General features: G+C 37.5%; 1 protein-coding gene across 2 annotated transcripts; it reads right to left on the reverse strand.

The window, feature by feature from the left end:
- Positions 1-506: 506 nt before the first annotated feature.
- LOC140813904 (protein DEHYDRATION-INDUCED 19 homolog 3-like) lies at positions 507-16,351 on the reverse strand. 2 transcript variants are annotated; one of them, XM_073172716.1, is made up of 5 exons: positions 15,946-16,351; positions 15,300-15,442; positions 3,015-3,094; positions 2,453-2,707; positions 507-974 (listed from the first exon to the last, which is right to left on the reverse strand). In XM_073172716.1, the coding sequence occupies exons 1-5, from the start codon at positions 16,019-16,021 to the stop codon at positions 866-868; spliced, it is 663 nt and encodes a 220-aa protein (XP_073028817.1). In that variant the 5' UTR covers positions 16,022-16,351; the 3' UTR covers positions 507-865. The 2 variants fall into 2 exon arrangements, with proteins under 2 accessions (XP_073028817.1, XP_073028816.1); XM_073172715.1 differs by having other exon boundaries at positions 15,300-15,469; positions 15,946-16,347.
- Positions 16,352-17,642: the final 1,291 nt, after the last annotated feature.

Raw genomic sequence — 17,642 nt, forward strand, 5'->3', positions numbered from 1 at the left:
AACTAATTTTTTTTTATTAAATTATAAAACAAAATATTTTTAAAAAAAAATTTGCGACGGAGTAGCGACGGTTTTTGATATATTCCGTCACTATTTAACGACGGCTTATATACTCAAAACTGTCGCTAATTAGCCCATTTTTTAAAACCCGTCACAATATGAAAGCGACGATGACTTTAGCAACGGGTTTAAATTTTGTCGCTAATTAGTGATGGTTTTAGTCACGGATAATTAAAAAGGAAAGGTTTGATACAACGTTTAATGCGAATTCGAAAAGAAAAATTATATCACATTAAAATTTTTGGAAGGGTGAATTAATAAACATAAAAATTTTAAGGTGATAAAAAATAGTAGAAAAATTCTGCAACTCGATTGGTTTTGACTGCTCTTATTACTAACTCCTTTCAGCTGCTATATTGGTTTCATACATACTATTTTACTTCAGAAATCAGAACTCAAAAATTTTACAAAAATAAAATATTATTACATACATCTTAAAACAAGAATTAAAAAATGATTCGGATTCAATACAACCAAATGTATTCTTGCCCAGCAGAGTTTTAACAAAAGTCCAGTAAAAAAAACTCAAAACGATCAGGAGACTAGAACTGCATTTATCCTAGAAAAAATCGATAAAGATCAGAATCTAGAAATAGAGCGATAAGTACATCGTCATCTTCTCTATCAAGGCGTAGTGAACGAAAACGAAATACACCGAGTCTTTCATTGCTTCAACTAATTCTACACAAACATAAATTACATTTATCGCTAAAACTTATTTTTACCGCGTGTTTCGATTCTCGGACACAATGGCCACGATCCATTTTGCAGGTTCCACAAGCATAGCAGCACCCACAGATGACCCTTATAAATTATCATCAAGCATCTTAGATAGCAGTATTCCTTGAACAAACTCACATCTCTTCGTCTTCTCCTCTTTATCTTCGATAGACAATGGAGGTTCTTGGACCTTTCTGCAAATAGTAATCCAATATATATCATCATTACTTGCCAATGTAAATTCCGCCTACTTGAAAAAATGAACTACATATATACTTTATCCCTCCAAGTACGTTAAAAAAACTCGTTTTCTGCAGGAAAAAATCCGAGAAAAATAGGAAATAAAACCCAACATAACTTAACTAGTCGGTGATAGAAGTAGCAATATCAATAATCACAATTTAACCACTTCAACCGTATACAGCTGGTAAATGAAGCTGTCAACGTATATTTTCATCTTCAAGGCTGCAGATTATCACTAAAGTCAATAGAAATATTGTTGGAAAATGTATGATCCGAGTATAACAAAGGACATTTCAAAGATCCTGGAAATTTTTAAAGGATCTAAAAGAGATCTTTTTTATGGTTCTGATACCAACGATGCACGTTCTGGTTCTTATTTTGTTCCAATTTTGATAAAATCACATCATTTATACAATTTAAAATTAGAATTTGACTCCATTTTCCGCATCAAGGTTCTAATCATTAAGCTTAGCCTTGGTGGGAGCAGAACTGACCACTAGCCAACAAGGAGGACAAAAGGATCTAGCAATTTCAAATTCTTCATTCATGTGAAGTTTCATTCATATGAAATAGCACATAGTTTAACTAGCTAGGAATATCAGGTACGAGTTTATCGTCATTATCACTAATTTCTTCTGTGAGCCAAATGCTTAGATTTTTTCTCGAAGGACTCTAGTTTATTCATAAAGATAATGACAGATGACCAAATTTTTTATTCATGTCCCAAGAATGGCAAGAGAACTACTAAATTTGTGGAGGCAGTTGCTGCAAGAACGAGTATACATCAAGAAATCTGTATCAATGCCTCCGAGAATCTTGGAAAAAAAACTATGAGGCACCAACCATTAATTTCAAATTCCTATTAAATTTCAAGGAGGCTACTATGAGCTGAAAACAAAACCAGATAACTTTCAGAAACAAAGTCATCCATGTCAAAAAATGTCAAGTTAACTTAGCACTATTTCAACGTTAAATCGGACTTTGAACCATTCTACAAACATTATAAGAAGTTAATAAAAAAATATTAGTCTCAATGGACTGGTCTCTAGTCTAAACTAGTTTAATGTACTTTCAAACAAAACCAGCACTCTGGAATTCCCAGGTAACTTGAGAATATCATTTCGCAGAGCTAACCAACGCCATTAGAAATCATTAATTTGAGTCACATTTCCCCAAATTAGAGGGAGATGGAAAGACCAAAAAACGAGAAGTGCTATGGATATAAAAGTGGATCAGATCATTTCACCGCAAACACTGACTACTCGATGATTAAAAGGAGAAATCTGAGTTCAATGCTCAACACCGTCAGAATATTATATTCTCAAAGGCTATTCAAAGGCTTTAGCAATTCACCATAAGGTTAATAATTAAATGGCACCTAATGGCACAGAGCGAGAAGGGAAATTTCCATAATGAACTAAAACATTACCTTTGTGAAATGGCATCAGTTGTGCTTTTGTTAACTGATACTGACTCCGTTGACGTGTTAGACGGAACACTTTCAAAATCTTGAACCATTGGCAAAATAAATGAAGACAATAGCGGGTCTGGGGCTGCATTGCAAGAAGAAACCGAGGAGGCCGACCCTCCAAACAGGGACTGCAAATTACCTTCTTTCAGTTCCCTCCTCAACAAAGAAAGGGTTGAATAGGAACCAGATTTTCTTGATTTCCTCTTGCGCTGCATGTGATCTCCCGTCAAGGAAATGAATGTACATGATCGTGTCTATACTATTCATATGAAAATAACAGTTGATCTTGTAGTAATTGCAACACTTTCCAATATTTGAGAAGTCAATGCCACATTTTTAATATAGTTTTCATGCAAAGAATAACATAAATCTCAAGTGGCAAGATGGATATAAGCTTATATGTAAAAAAAATCGCAGAATCAAAATACAGAGAAATTACATAGATGCAATTCGATGAGTGGCAAAAAACTACTTGGAAACAAGTAGATAATCCAAGAAATAGCCAAGTAAAAGAAAGGATATCTTAAAGATATTTCCATGTTGCAAGGTTATATGCGCTACCATGTCAACGCCAACCCTCACGGAGCACACTGGACACACCTGAAGAAAGAATACATATTTAATATAACTTCATACAGAAACATCCGAATAATTATTGTTTAATATTATATTTTTGCAAACAAAAGAAACAAAACAACAAATGCTAAGAGACATTTTCTTCTTAAAATAGCTTCATCCGATGATAGCCCGAGGAAACAAAATCTTTCCAGCAGTAGCGCATTAAAGATGACTCAAAGAAGATAAACATGTCCCTCAAATATGAGCACATGACCTCATCTCTACATATCATGAAATTGTTAATATAAGTGAGGAGCCTAATTATTTGTGTAAGGGTATTCTAGGTATTTTGCATATATTAATGTAGCTTTGATATTATTTATATAAGTTGGTAGCGGTCATGGTATTAGAATTCACGAATGGAGAGAGTGACAACAAAAGAGTTCTGAGAGGGCACAAGTTCTTGTAAAATTTACTTTGTTTGTTGGTTTCATTATAGTGGAAATTTGCAGCGGTTCTCACATCGAGAGTCAACCACTATAAATCTTGTTTGTTCTTGTGTTTATTTTTCGTTGCCTTTTTTGGCTTTCGGTAGTCAAAATCAAGACTATAATTCCTAACAATTGGTGTCAAAGAGTCGGGTTGAATTTGAAAGCGATGGCCAGCGAAGAAGGTTAGGTACATGGGATTTGAGATTTGAGGACAAGGATTTTGCTTTCTGGAGAATGCAACTCATGGACTATCCGTACGGTAGAAAGTTGCATCTACTGCTTGCAGAGAAGTAACCAAAAAAGACTTCAGAAGATGATCATTTCGACTGACACTATCGAAGAATGTGGCTCATAATGTTGCAAACAAGAAATCGACTTCGAGTCTGATGAAAGTTCTGTCAGATATGTAAGAGAAGCCTTCCACAAATAGTAAGGTATTTTTTATGAAAAGGTTTTTTAATTCGCTGATGATAGATGGGGCTTCTGTGGCAGCACATTTAAACGAGTTTAATACAATTGTCAATCAATTGTTCTCCCTTAAAATTAATTTTGATGATGAGGTATGTGCCTTGATACTCTTGGTGTCCCTATCAAACAGTTGGGAACAGGTTGCGGTTGGTAATTTAGTTGGCAATGAAAAACTGAAATTTAATGATATCAGATATATAATTCTTGCAAAAGAGGTTCACAGAATCGATTACGGTGAAACTGGGAGATCAGGTTTTGCCTTAAATATTGAAGGAAGAGAAGACGCAGAGGAAATAACAATCTAGAGTGTTGGAACTGTGGGAGACGAGGCCATCTGAAAAAGAATTGTACGACCCCAAAGAAAAACAAAAACAAGAACAATGCTGCAACTGATGAGATTCAGGATTAATTGCTTTTGTCTATTGACAGTCCTGTTATTCTTGGGTTTTGGATTCAAGTGCGCCCTTTGATACAACTCCTCATCATGGAATTGTTGAAAATTATGTTGCTGGAAATAATGGGAAAATATATCTGGCTAATGGAGTACCCTTGGATGTTGTTGGTATCCGAGATATTCATTTGAAGATATCAGTTCGGGCTGTGTGGAAAATACAAAAAGCGGGACATGCACTGAAGTTGATGCAAAATTTAATTCGGTAGGACAATTGATGATGAAGAGCATAATGTCACGTTTTGTGGTGGAGCGTGGAAGATTACAAATCTATGGTTACTGTACATGACAATAAAACTGGAACTCTTTATAGGACTTAATATTGCAGAGATATCATTGTAGTTGTTGACCGCTATGCCAAGTCATATGATGCGAACGTGGACGTCCCAAGGAAAGCATGGGATCCTTTGCAGTTGCCGGAGGGACCAATCACGAGGGGTCGACTAAAGAGATTCAAGGAGGCGCTACAAGGAGTCATGAGTAAGCCTGAAGAGGTCGCGATGCATGGGAGTACGTTTGGAGGCCAACGGAAAGTCGTTCAAACATTGGTGTTGCTTACCGAGTCTGGACGGACCAGTACACGGACCTGCACACGGGGTCCGTGTCCTTCACAAGCTGGGGAGGGTTTTTACAGTGGCTCCACGGACCTGGAGACGGACCCAGGCACGGGGTCCGTGCCCTTTGAAGTTGGCGAATACAGTGCCTACACGGACCCGTACACGGAGGTGAGCACGGGGTCCGTGTCGCTTGATCCCGATTGAAGAGTTTTACAGTATGTACACGGACCCGTCTACGGACGTCTGCACGGGGTCCGTGTCCTCTGTTTTCTGCGCGGATTTGTTTCCTTTTCTAGAGTTTTATTATTTTGGGAGACTAGATTTTTGATATCTTTTGATATATTGACTATGTTGGACGAAAAAATTACACACAATACACATAATATTTTGAGTTTATCAAACTTTTGAGAATTTTCTCTTAACTTTTTTTTCAAAGCCAAGCTTTGTCAAATCAAATCAAACTTATCAAAGTTTTTAACTTTGTGGCGTTTGTCGATCGTTGCTTGTGCGGATTGTCGTAGGCAAAGTTCTTCGAAGGTTCGTATAGTTTCGATTGTTTATCCTCGTGTTTATTTGTTGCTAAACTCTTGCTAGTTTAGAGGTGAATATCACATATTACTTGATTCAAAAGATCGGGAAAAACACACGAATCTTAATATCGTAATTGAATAGAGGGTGCGATTTATTTTTAATCGTGTTTGCTATTTATTCGTGTCAAGATTCATATCATTTGGTATCAGAGCGCCAGGTTTATTGAATTCAAGTAAATTATCTTGTTCTTAAATTGCAGATCTGTATTATTTCTTCGAATATTTTCAGATCTGTTTTGTTCTATCGTTCTTCGTATTTTTTTCGTGAATCTGTGATACACGAAATTTTGAGTCCTTTTTTTTTGAATTTTCGGAATTCAAAGAGGAAAAAAAAAAAAAAAGTACAAAAATTCCGAAAATTCACCATTATTTCTTTTTGATATATTGTTCTATTGTCTTCATAGAGTCATATTCAATTGTCTCACACAGTCAAAAAAAAAAAAAAAAAAAAAAATTTCCTATATTCGAATTTCTTGTCTACACAGTCCAAGTGAGTCGGTCGCATTTGTTCACAAGTTTGAACTTTGATTGTTTGATATACCCACAATACAAAGCTTGAGCACTTCCAAGAGAGCTTTCAAAATTCGAGTGATACACTTGAGTGAGAGTGACTTTTCTTTGGAGTGAACGGTGAGTATTTGTTGTGAGCATACAAATAAAGAGGTAAAAGACGAGTGAATTTCTTTGGAGTGATCGTGAGCATTTGGGTGAGGATTATTTTATTTCTACTAACCTTTTCTTGCAGGTACAACTTTGAAATTAAATGGAGAGGGAGGTAGGAGATAGTTCGAATTCGGGGGTGTCCAAAGCTCATCTAGATGCGTTGTTTGGGGATTTTAGTATAGCGATGGCGACCCAAATGGAGTCGTTGCATGAGAGGTTGGGTAAACTTGAGGTTAGTGTTAGTGGGGGTAAACCTAAGCCTAGAGATTTGGGTAGAGATGATGAGGAGTATGATCTAGGAGGAGGCGATGAGAGTCAAAATGAGAATTGGGGTAGGAATGGGAGAGATAGAGGATTTGGTAGAGGAAGAAGGGAAGCCATGCGGGGTAGATATGAGGAGACTAGGGAAGATGGTCACATGGGTAGCATTAAGATGAAGATCCCTTCATTCCATGGGAAATCTGACCCGGAGGCGTACCTAGAATGGGAAAAGAGGGTAGAGTTCGTATTTGCATGTCACCACTACTCCGAACAAAAGAAGGTGAGGTTGGCGGTGGTTGAATTCTTAGACTATGCTCTCATTTGGTGGGATCAATTAGTGACCACTAAAAGAAAGTATAATGAGAGGCCTATTGAATCTTGGGATGAGATGAAGAGTGTAATGAGGAAGAGGTTTGTGCCTAACCATTACTATAGGGAGATGTTTAAGAGGTTACAGACTTTGAGGCAAGGGTTGAAGAGTGTTGAGGACTACTATAAGGAGATGGAAGTACTCATGATTAGGGCAAATACTGAGGAGGATAATGAAGCAACTATGGCTCGTTTTCTTTGTGGTTTGAACAGGGAGATCCAAGATCAAGTGGAGCTTCGGCACTACTTAGATCTAGACGAGATGGTGCAAATGGCCATAAAGGTGGAGCAACAACTCAAGAGGCGAGGAGTTGGCCGCACCAATCAAACCGGAGGTGCATCATCTTCTTGGAGATCAAATGTGGGGAAGCGTGAGGAGAACAAAGTGGTGGCCAAGCCCAAATTTGAGACCAAACAAGAGGCGCCTAAGCAAGGAGTCCAAGGTAAATCTGAAACTCCTTCTAATCGCTCTAGAGATGTTAGATGTTTTAGGTGTCAAGGGATGGGTCATATTTCTAGTGATAAGAGAGTCATGTTCTTAAATGATTATGGTGAGTATGAGTCTCAAAGTGAGGGGGATGGCGAGGGTAGTGATGATGATATGCCGGAGTTGGAGGATCCCGATGAGGGATATGGGGCGGTTGTAGGAGAAGCTCTAGTGACTAGGCGAATCATGAGTGCCCAAGTCAAAGATGAGGAAGTTAACCAAAGAGAGAACTTGTTCCACACTAGATGTTTTGTGAATGGTAAGGTGTGCAATGTAATCATCGATGGGGATAGTTGCACCAATGTGGCTAGTGTTGAGATGGTTGAAAAATTGGGGTTGCCTACAATAAAACATCCTCAACCATATAAGCTTCAATGGTTGAACGATTGTGCGGAAGTGAGGGTTAATAGGCAAGTTTTAGTGTCATTCTCAATTGGGAAGTACAAAGATGAGGTTTTGTGTGACATGGTGCCCATGCATGCTTGTCATATCTTGTTGGGTAGGCCATGGCAATTTGATAGGCGAGTGACTCACGATGGGTTCAAAAATAAGTACTCGTTTGTCTTGAAAAAAGAAACAGTTGTCTTACTTCCATTGTCCCCAAAGCAAGTATTGGAGGACCACTTGAAAAAGAAAAAGAGAGATGAGGCCGAAAAAAAGAGTGAACTAAAAAGTGAGATGGCCTTTGAAAACAAAAATGAAGTGGCTGAAAAAAAGAGTGATCAAAAGAGTGAGATAGCCACAAAAACAGAAAATGAGAGAAAAGAAAAAGAGAGGAAAGAGGCCAAAAAGAATTCTTATATGGCCCAAAAAGGTGAGGTAAAACACTTGTTGCACACACATGAGCCACTTGTGTTAATTCTTTACAAGGAGATCCTCCTTAACACAAGTGATATAGCCGGATCCCTTCCGAGCATTGTTGTTTCACTATTGCAGGAATTTGACGATGTATTTCCGGAGGAGCTACCTCAAGGCTTACCACCATTGAGGGGAATTGAACACCAAATTGATTTGGTGCCCGGGAGTGCCTTGCCGAACCGTCCAGCTTATAGGAGCAATCCGGAGGAGACTAAGGAGCTTCAAAGGCAGGTAAGTGAGTTATTAGATAAAGGTTATGTGCGTGAGTCCATGTCACCTTGTGCGGTGCCTGTTTTGCTAGTCCCTAAGAAAGATGGCTCATGGCGTATGTGTGTAGATTGTAGGGCAATCAATAACATAACCATTAAGTATAGGCATCCCATACCTAGACTAGATGATATGTTAGATGAATTGCATGGTTCTTGCATTTTTAGCAAAATTGATTTGAGGAGTGGCTACCATCAAATTAGGATGAGAGAAGGTGATGAGTGAAAAACTGCTTTCAAAACTAAATATGGGTTGTATGAGTGGATGGTTATGCCTTTTGGTTTAACTAATGCACCTAGCACCTTTATGAGGTTAATGAATCATGTCTTGCGTGCACATATAGGTAAATTTGTTGTGGTTTACTTTGATGATATCCTAGTGTATAGCAAGAATCTTGAAGAGCATGTTCAACACTTGAAACTTGTACTAATCACATTAAGGGCTGAAAATTTGTATGCTAACTTAAAGAAGTGTGATTTTTGTACAAACAAACTTGTGTTTCTTGGTTTCGTTGTGAGTTCACAAGGTATACAAGTTGATGAAGACAAGGTAAGTGCCATTCGAGATTGGCCAACGCCTACTACTGTTGGTCAAGTTCGAAGCTTTCATGGTCTTGCGAGCTTCTATAGGAGGTTTGTAAAGGATTTTAGCACATTGGCGGCACCGATGACGGCGGTCATCAAGAAGAACGTTCCATTCTATTGGGGCGAGGAGCAAGAGAAGTCCTTTAATATTATCAAGCAAAAATTAATTAATGCTCCTTTACTTGTGTTACCTGATTTTGCTAATACTTTTGAAATTGAATGTGATGCTTCAGGTGTAGGTATTGGTGGCGTGTTGATGCAAGGAGGAAGGCCGGTGGCGTACTTTAGTGAGAAGCTCAATGGGGCAGCGCTGAACTATCCCACGTATGACAAGGAGTTCTATGCACTTGTGAGGACTCTTGAGACGTGGCAGCACTACTTGAGGCCTAAAGAGTTTGTGATTCATACGGATCATGAGTCTCTAAAGCACCTCAAGGGGCAACAAAAGCTGAACAAGCGGCATGCTAAGTGGGTGGCCTTCATAGAGACATTCCCCTACATGATCAAGTATAAGCAAGGTAAGGAAAATGTAGTGGCCGACGCACTATCACGGAGGTATGTACTTTTCTCTACTTTGGAATCTAAAATATTGGGGTTTGAACTTGTTAAAGAGTTGTATGTGCTAGATGATGATTTTAAGGAAGTGTTTGAAACTTGTATGCATGGTCCACATGATAAATTCTACTTGCATAAAGGTTTCTTGTTTAGAGAGGATAGATTGTGCATTCCCAAGTCATCGATTCGTGAATTACTTGTTAGGGAGGCACATGGGGGTGGACTAATGGGACACTTTGGGGTGGCTAAAACTTTAAGTGCATTGCATGAACATTTTTATTGGCCACACATGAAACGTGATGTTGAGCGTATTTGTGAGAAGTGCATAACTTGTAGACAAGCTAAGTCTAGGACACTACCACATGGATTATATACACCACTTCCCGTCCCTAGCGAACCTTGGGTTGATATATCTATGGACTTTGTTTTGGGATTACCTAGGACAAAGAAGGGGAGGGACTCTATATTTGTTGTTGTGGATAGGTTTTCTAAAATGGCACACTTCATTGCTTGTCACAAGACTGATGATGCATCTAATATTGCGGACCTATTCTTTAGAGAAGTTGTTAGGCTACATGGCATGCCTAGGACCATTGTGTCGGACCGTGATGTTAAATTCCTAAGTTATTTCTGGAAAACACTGTGGGCTAAACTTGGCACTAAATTACTGTTTTCTACGACCCGTCATCCTCAGACTGATGGTCAAACTGAGGTAGTTAATAGGACGTTAGGAACTTTATTACGTGCTATTCTCAAGAAGAACTTAAAGAATTGGGAAAATTGCTTGCCATTTGTTGAATTTGCTTATAATCGTTGTGTGCATTCTACTACTAGCTATTCACCATTTGAAATTGTATACGGTTTTAATCCTTTGACTCCGTTGGATTTGATGTCTTTACCTGTGAGTGAAAGGTTAAACTTAGACGGTAAAAAGAAGGCTGAATTCGTTAGGAGTTTGCATGAGAAGGTAAAAGCCAATATTGAGAAGCGAAATGAGCAATATGCTAAGCAAGCTAACAAGGGGAAAAAGAAGGTGGTATTCGAGAAGGGCGATTGGGTGTGGCTACACTTGAGGAAGGAGAGGTTTCCGGAGAAGCGACGCTCAAAGCTATTACCTAGGGGCGATGGACCATTTCAAGTACTTGAGAGGATCAATGACAACGCCTACAAACTCGACTTGCCAGGTGAGTACAACGTAAGTTCTACATTTAATGTTAGTGATTTGTCGTTGTTTGATGTAGGTGATGAGCAAGATTTGAGGACAAATCCTTTTCAAGAAGGGGAGGATGATGCGAACGTGGACGTCCCAAGGAAAGCATGGGATCCTTTGCAGTTGCCGGAGGGACCAATCACGAGGGGTCGACTAAAGAGATTCAAGGAGGCGCTACAAGGAGTCATGAGTAAGCCTGAAGAGGTCGCGATGCATGGGAGTACGTTTGGAGGCCAACGGAAAGTCGTTCAAACATTGGTGTTGCTTACCGAGTCTGGACGGACCAGTACACGGACCTGCACACGGGGTCCGTGTCCTTCACAAGCTGGGGAGGGTTTTTACAGTGGCTCCACGGACCTGGAGACGGACCCAGGCACGGGGTCCGTGCCCTTTGAAGTTGGCGAATACAGTGCCTACACGGACCCGTACACGGAGGTGAGCACGGGGTCCGTGTCGCTTGATCCCGATTGAAGAGTTTTACAGTATGTACACGGACCCGTCTACGGACGTCTGCACGGGGTCCGTGTCCTCTGTTTTCTGCGCGGATTTGTTTCCTTTTCTAGAGTTTTATTATTTTGGGAGACTAGATTTTTGATATCTTTTGATATATTGACTATGTTGGACGAAAAAATTACACACAATACACATAATATTTTGAGTTTATCAAACTTTTGAGAATTTTCTCTTAACTTTTTTTTCAAAGCCAAGCTTTGTCAAATCAAATCAAACTTATCAAAGTTTTTAACTTTGTGGCGTTTGTCGATCGTTGCTTGTGCGGATTGTCGTAGGCAAAGTTCTTCGAAGGTTCGTATAGTTTCGATTGTTTATCCTCGTGTTTATTTGTTGCTAAACTCTTGCTAGTTTAGAGGTGAATATCACATATTACTTGATTCAAAAGATCGGGAAAAACACACGAATCTTAATATCGTAATTGAATAGAGGGTGCGATTTATTTTTAATCGTGTTTGCTATTTATTCGTGTCAAGATTCATATCATCATATTTGTGGCATTGCAGACTCGTACATACGAGTGTAAAGGGGATGAAAATGCTTGTGTCGAATGGGAAAATACTAGAATTGAAATCTGTAATCTGTTGATCTTCTTGTTTTTGGAAAACAAAAAAAAAAGCCAGCTTCTCTAAATCTGGCAAAGATATGAGAGAGTTGGAGTTCGTGCATACTAATGTTTGGGGAACTTCACCTATGAGTTCTCTACGAGGATCTGACTATTATGTGACATTCATTAATGATTCTACCAGAAATATATGAGTTTATTTTGTGAAAAATAAATCTGATCTGTTTGATACTTTTAAAAAGTGGAAAGCCGTGGTAGAATGTGACAAATTTAAAAGTGAAGTGTCTGAAATCTGATGATAGAGGTGAAACATAGCTGATGAATTTAAGCATTATTGTGCTGAGAATGGGAACAAGATAATGAAAACTGCTCCTAGAAGTTCTCAACAAAACGGTATGGCTGAAAGAATGAATAGGGCCATGAATGAGCGTGCAAGGAGCATGTGGTTCATAAAGGATTGCCTAAGGCATTTTGGGCTGATTCGATTAACACAAATACTTATTTGATTTGATAGGGGTCCATCAATGCCTCTAAATTACAACATACCAGAGGAGGTTTGGAGCTTCAAAAGAGGTAATTATTCTTTTCTGAAAGTGTTTGGTTGCCTCTCTAATGTTCATGTTGATCTTCTGCTACAAGCAAACTTGATCCAAAGTCTACTAAATGTTAATTTATAGGCAATGGTGTTACTGAGTTTGGCTATCAATTCTGGGATGACCAAAATAAAAAAAATTATCAGGGGCAGGGATGTAATTTTCGATGAGCAGGTGTTGTACAACGACAAACTGGGTAAACAGTTGAGTGATTGGCAACGAGATGCTCCAACTAATGAAGAAAATGTAATGCCGACAGACCAAGATAATGTAATCCATAAACTACTAATGCACCCAAATCGAGGAGATCGTCCAGAATTTCTAGGCCACCACTGAGATTCTCTCCATCTCTCAGTTGTATTTTGTTGTCTGACATAGGTGAACCAGAAAGTTAAGAAGCAATGCAGGTTGATGGATCATCAAGTGGGAGCTAGATCACGATTCTTTGATGTCTAATCAAACACGACAGTAAGCAGAGTTACCATAGGGGAAGAAAGCATTGCAGAATAAATGAGTTTACCAGATAAAAGAAGAGCATGATGATAACAAGCACTATAAAGCAAGATAGGTGGTGAAAGGTTTTCAGCATAAATGAGGAGTTGATTATACCGAAATTTTCCCTCTGATGGTTAAACTAACCACAATAGGAACTATTCTTGGGTTAGTTACGCAAGAAAATATGTATCTTAAGCGTATGGATATAAAAAGGAACTTTTTCATGGTGATTTGGAGGAAGAAATTTACATGCAACAGCCCCATGGTTTTGATGTAAAAGGAAATGAGAAAATGGTAAGTAAACTTCAAAAGATTTTGTATGGTTTGAAACAGGCGCTTAGATAGTGGTATAAAAAGTTGGACAATTTTATGAGCAGTGATGATTTTTTGAGATGTCAGGCAGATCATTGTTGTCACATAAAAAAGTTTGATAGCTCTTATAGCATTTTACTATTCAATGTAAATGATATGTTGATTATGGAGCTAGTCTGCTGGAGATTGATAAATTGAGAAAGTAAAATGTCTGAAAAGTTTGCGATAAAGGATTTAGGTTCAGCAAAACAAATCCTTGGGATAAGAATTACAAAGAGGTTATAATATTATCTCAAGAAGAATATGTTAAGAAAGTGTTTCGCAAATTTACATGGATAGAGCAATGCCCGTGAACACATCTTTAGCTGGTCACCTTCATCTATCCAAGGATCAGTCACCTTCGTGTGAGTAGCGAGCTTACACAGACAAGGTACCACATGCTTCTATTATTGGTAGTCTCATGTGTGCAATTATATGTACTATATCGACATTGCACATGCAGTGGGAGTTGTAACCATGTTTATAAGTAATCCAGTAAAACAACTTTGGGATAAGGTGAAATGGATTCTCTAATATTTGAGAGGTACAAAATTTCAGCTTTATGCTTCAGAAAATCGGATTTCGGTCTGCATGGACATGTTGATGCCATTGTTATCAAAAGAGCAAGGCGCATTAAAGCGCTCAGGTGTCATGGGGCTTAAAGCGCAAAACGCAGAGCGAAACGCACATAAAGCGCAATAAATAAAATATTCTAAAATGATAAAAATAAAATTAATTTATTTTAAAAATATACCAAAGCGCGATTTCTCATATGTTGGATTTTTTAAAACAAAAAAAATGTTTTTCTGTGAAGCGCAAAAGACGAAAAAAAAGTAGCAAAGAAGCGTACAAAAGCGCACGCCTCATGGAATCCGTGCGATGCGCGCTTTTTGCGCTTTTGAGAACTATGGTTGATGCTGACATAGCTAAAGATATAGATGGTAGAAATAGTACTACTTGATTAGTTTACACTCTGGTAGTTACAATAGTTAATCGGGCTTCAAAATTGCAAAAAGTAGTTGCACTTTCTACAATTGAGGCCGAATATCTTGCAGTCTTTTTTGGAAGAGTTGGGTCACAAATATGAAAAGAGCGTGTTATATTGTAACAGTATGAGTGTTATTTATTTGGCAAAGAATTATGTTTATCACACTAGGACAAAACACATACATGTTCAATATCACTTCATAAAATTAACCTTGGAGGATGGAAGTCAGGCTCCTGAGAAGATTGAAGGAAGTCGTAATCCAGCTGATATGTTGACGAAGACTGTGACAGCCAAGAAACTGAATTTATGTGCAACTTCAGTTGGACTTCTCCACTGAGGAGTGAGGAGTCGCTAACGCTCCAGGTGAAAACGGTCGATGATGGTGGATTAGTCTCCAAGTGGGAGACTGTTAATACATTTATGGAGCCTAATTATTTATTTAAGGGTATTTTAGGTATTTTGCATATATTAATGTAGCCTTTTATTATTTGTATCTGTTAGTAGTTGTCGTTGCGTTATAATTGGCGAATAGATAGAGATACAGAGAATGACAATAAAAGAGTTATGAGAGAGGACATGTTCTCATAAAATTTTCTTTGCTTTCTTGGTTTCGTTATAGTGGAAATTTGCAGCGGTGACAAGTGGATGTAGCTCTTATATCAAGAGTGAACCAATATAAATCTTGTGTGTTCTTGTGTTTATTTTTCATCATCTTCTATGACTTTCGACAATCAAAATCAGGAACATAATTTCTAACAGAAACAGATTTGATTAATCATTTTCCAAAACTGGTGAAGCTAAAAAAATTATTATTAAATAAGCTAGCTAGTCGAGTATCAGAAAAGCATTTCATATGAATCTAGCACAATGAGTACAAATTAAATTTTTAGATTGTACTCGTAGAGTGATAAGAAAAACATAAAAAAAACGTTACCCCATTGTTGGTCTCCACAGGATGCTCATCATCGATGTGGCAACAGAGTCCCACAATGTCGAAATATTCTGAACAGAAAGGGCAAATATACTCTTCCCTTATATCATCCTCCGCCTCGAGTTCCTCGAAACCCATAAGCATTTCTGCATCCAAATTATCCCACTTCAGCCCTGCCATAACACCCACACACACAGAATCCCATCAAAATCAATGTAAATTTGGTAGTAACCAATCCCATATAAGAAAACCTCTTAGGTATAATATAAAGCTATGAACAGGAAAAATCTTTATAATTCAACCTTTAAAGAATATATTCAATGGAAAATGTTAAGCCCCGAGTACAAGCCAGTTTTCCACACAAATATGTGATTCCCAAAAAAACCGTACTGAGCCAAATGGTACAATTGATTTCGAATCCAGTACTCAAAACAGAGAGCTAACTTCTCAAAGGAACATTTATTCAATCACAAACCCTAAGTAAAATAATTCCATTTTCATCGTCCGTACACACTACCTTAGGACCTAAATCATTACAAAAAAAATGCAACCTTTCACCGACATCCACATCAAGTCAACAAATTCAAAGAAGCCCAGATGGAAATTAAACGTTCCAGAGAAAAGTGAGATAATAATCTCAAGCACTAACCAGATCGAGATTGAAGAGCTGATTTATAGCTCTTGGTGACAGAAGACACACGAGCAGACCAAGAATTAGAATCCATGGCTTCCTTGTTTCCACTTAAAACACAGACTGAAAATGGTTCTGGGAATCCGAACTCTTTTCCTATCAAGAGCTGATTAAAAACAATCAACAGTTGCCTGATTCGTGAAACTTTTGGGACATAATATTCTTGATTTTGTTATTTTCTGAAGAAGTGAACGAGTTCTAATTCCGATGGTGATGAGAGGAGTGAAACTTGAGAGGGTTGGCTAAGCAATTGATATCTTGCAGGAAGAAGAAATGTAAAGCTAATTTCTGCGGTACTTCTAGGACAGTGAATGAATTGGGTCGGTTGGCGCGTGCAGTTGCTGCTCTCCACGCACGCCACCAACGCGTGTGTGTGGTCGAATTTTTTGTTGTAGATTACCTTACTGCTTCTGGTTTTGCCTTGTTTAATTCTCGTTCGGTCTATAGATATCTCTATTTAATATGTATTTTGATTGGTCTTATACAGCTCAATACCAAGAATTACGATTCTAGTTTTTCTTATAGATGAATACTGATTCTGGGTTTTCTTAATAAATATATCCTCACAATTAAAAATATCTTCATTATACATATATGTGTGTGTGTGTGTGTGTGTGAGTTTTTTAAATGTAAATTTAAATTTTATTATATGAAACGTAAGAGTATGTCTCTCGTGAGACAATCTCACGAATCTTTATCTATGAGACGTGTCAACTCTACCGATATTCACAATAAAAAGTAATACTCTTAACATAAAAAATAATATTTCTTCATGGATGACCCAAATAAGATATTCGTCTCACAAAATACGACTCGTGAGACAGTCTCACACAAGTCAAAATGTAAAACACTTCTCTTTTATTATATATTATATATAATCATTCCTTTTACAATCTAATAACCTTAACTTCTTCAATCTTTTTCCTCATATAAAAAATTTATTACAATGTGATGAAAGTAGCGGAGATAATTATTGCACTCCAATAATTTACCATCATCGTCAATGATAATTATTAATTGACATAGTAAATCACATTTTGCAAAGAGAATGATATTTACTTCTTTTTTTAATTTTAAAAAAGGTACAATTATATACTAGTCCATAATAAAAAATTTGTATTATAATTTATCAAAGTTTTGCTTTTAGTACTAATACATATATTCAATTTCATGTGTTATTATAAAAATAACTTAAATGATATAATCGGAACATCAAAATTATTAAGTGCTATTTTTAAAAAACTCACTCAGTGTGAGACTAAATTTCATTATAGATATTTGTAATGCCTCTTAATTAGCGGAACTTATGGGTGGGATGGGGGAAGGGGTGCCATGTAGTTACGATTAGTTTATACTTATATCGAGAGTATTCTAATATCATTAAATTACACGGGGTTTATCACAATTTTGACAAAAATTTATGTGAGACGGTTGTGAGACATGTATCTTATTCGGATCATCCATGAAAAAAATATTAATTTTTATGCTAAGAGTACTACTTTTTATTGTGAATATCGGTATGGTTGACTTGTCTCACAGATAAAGATTCGTGAGATCGTCTTACAAGAGATCCACTCTTATATTTTTATGAAATTTGACATATATTGATAATTCAAGAGTTAACAGTTGACCACATCATTGGATGAGAAATATTT

This window comes from Primulina eburnea, chromosome 15 (assembly GCF_022965805.1).
Source record: "Primulina eburnea isolate SZY01 chromosome 15, ASM2296580v1, whole genome shotgun sequence".
Lineage (NCBI taxonomy): Eukaryota > Viridiplantae > Streptophyta > Magnoliopsida > Lamiales > Gesneriaceae > Primulina > Primulina eburnea.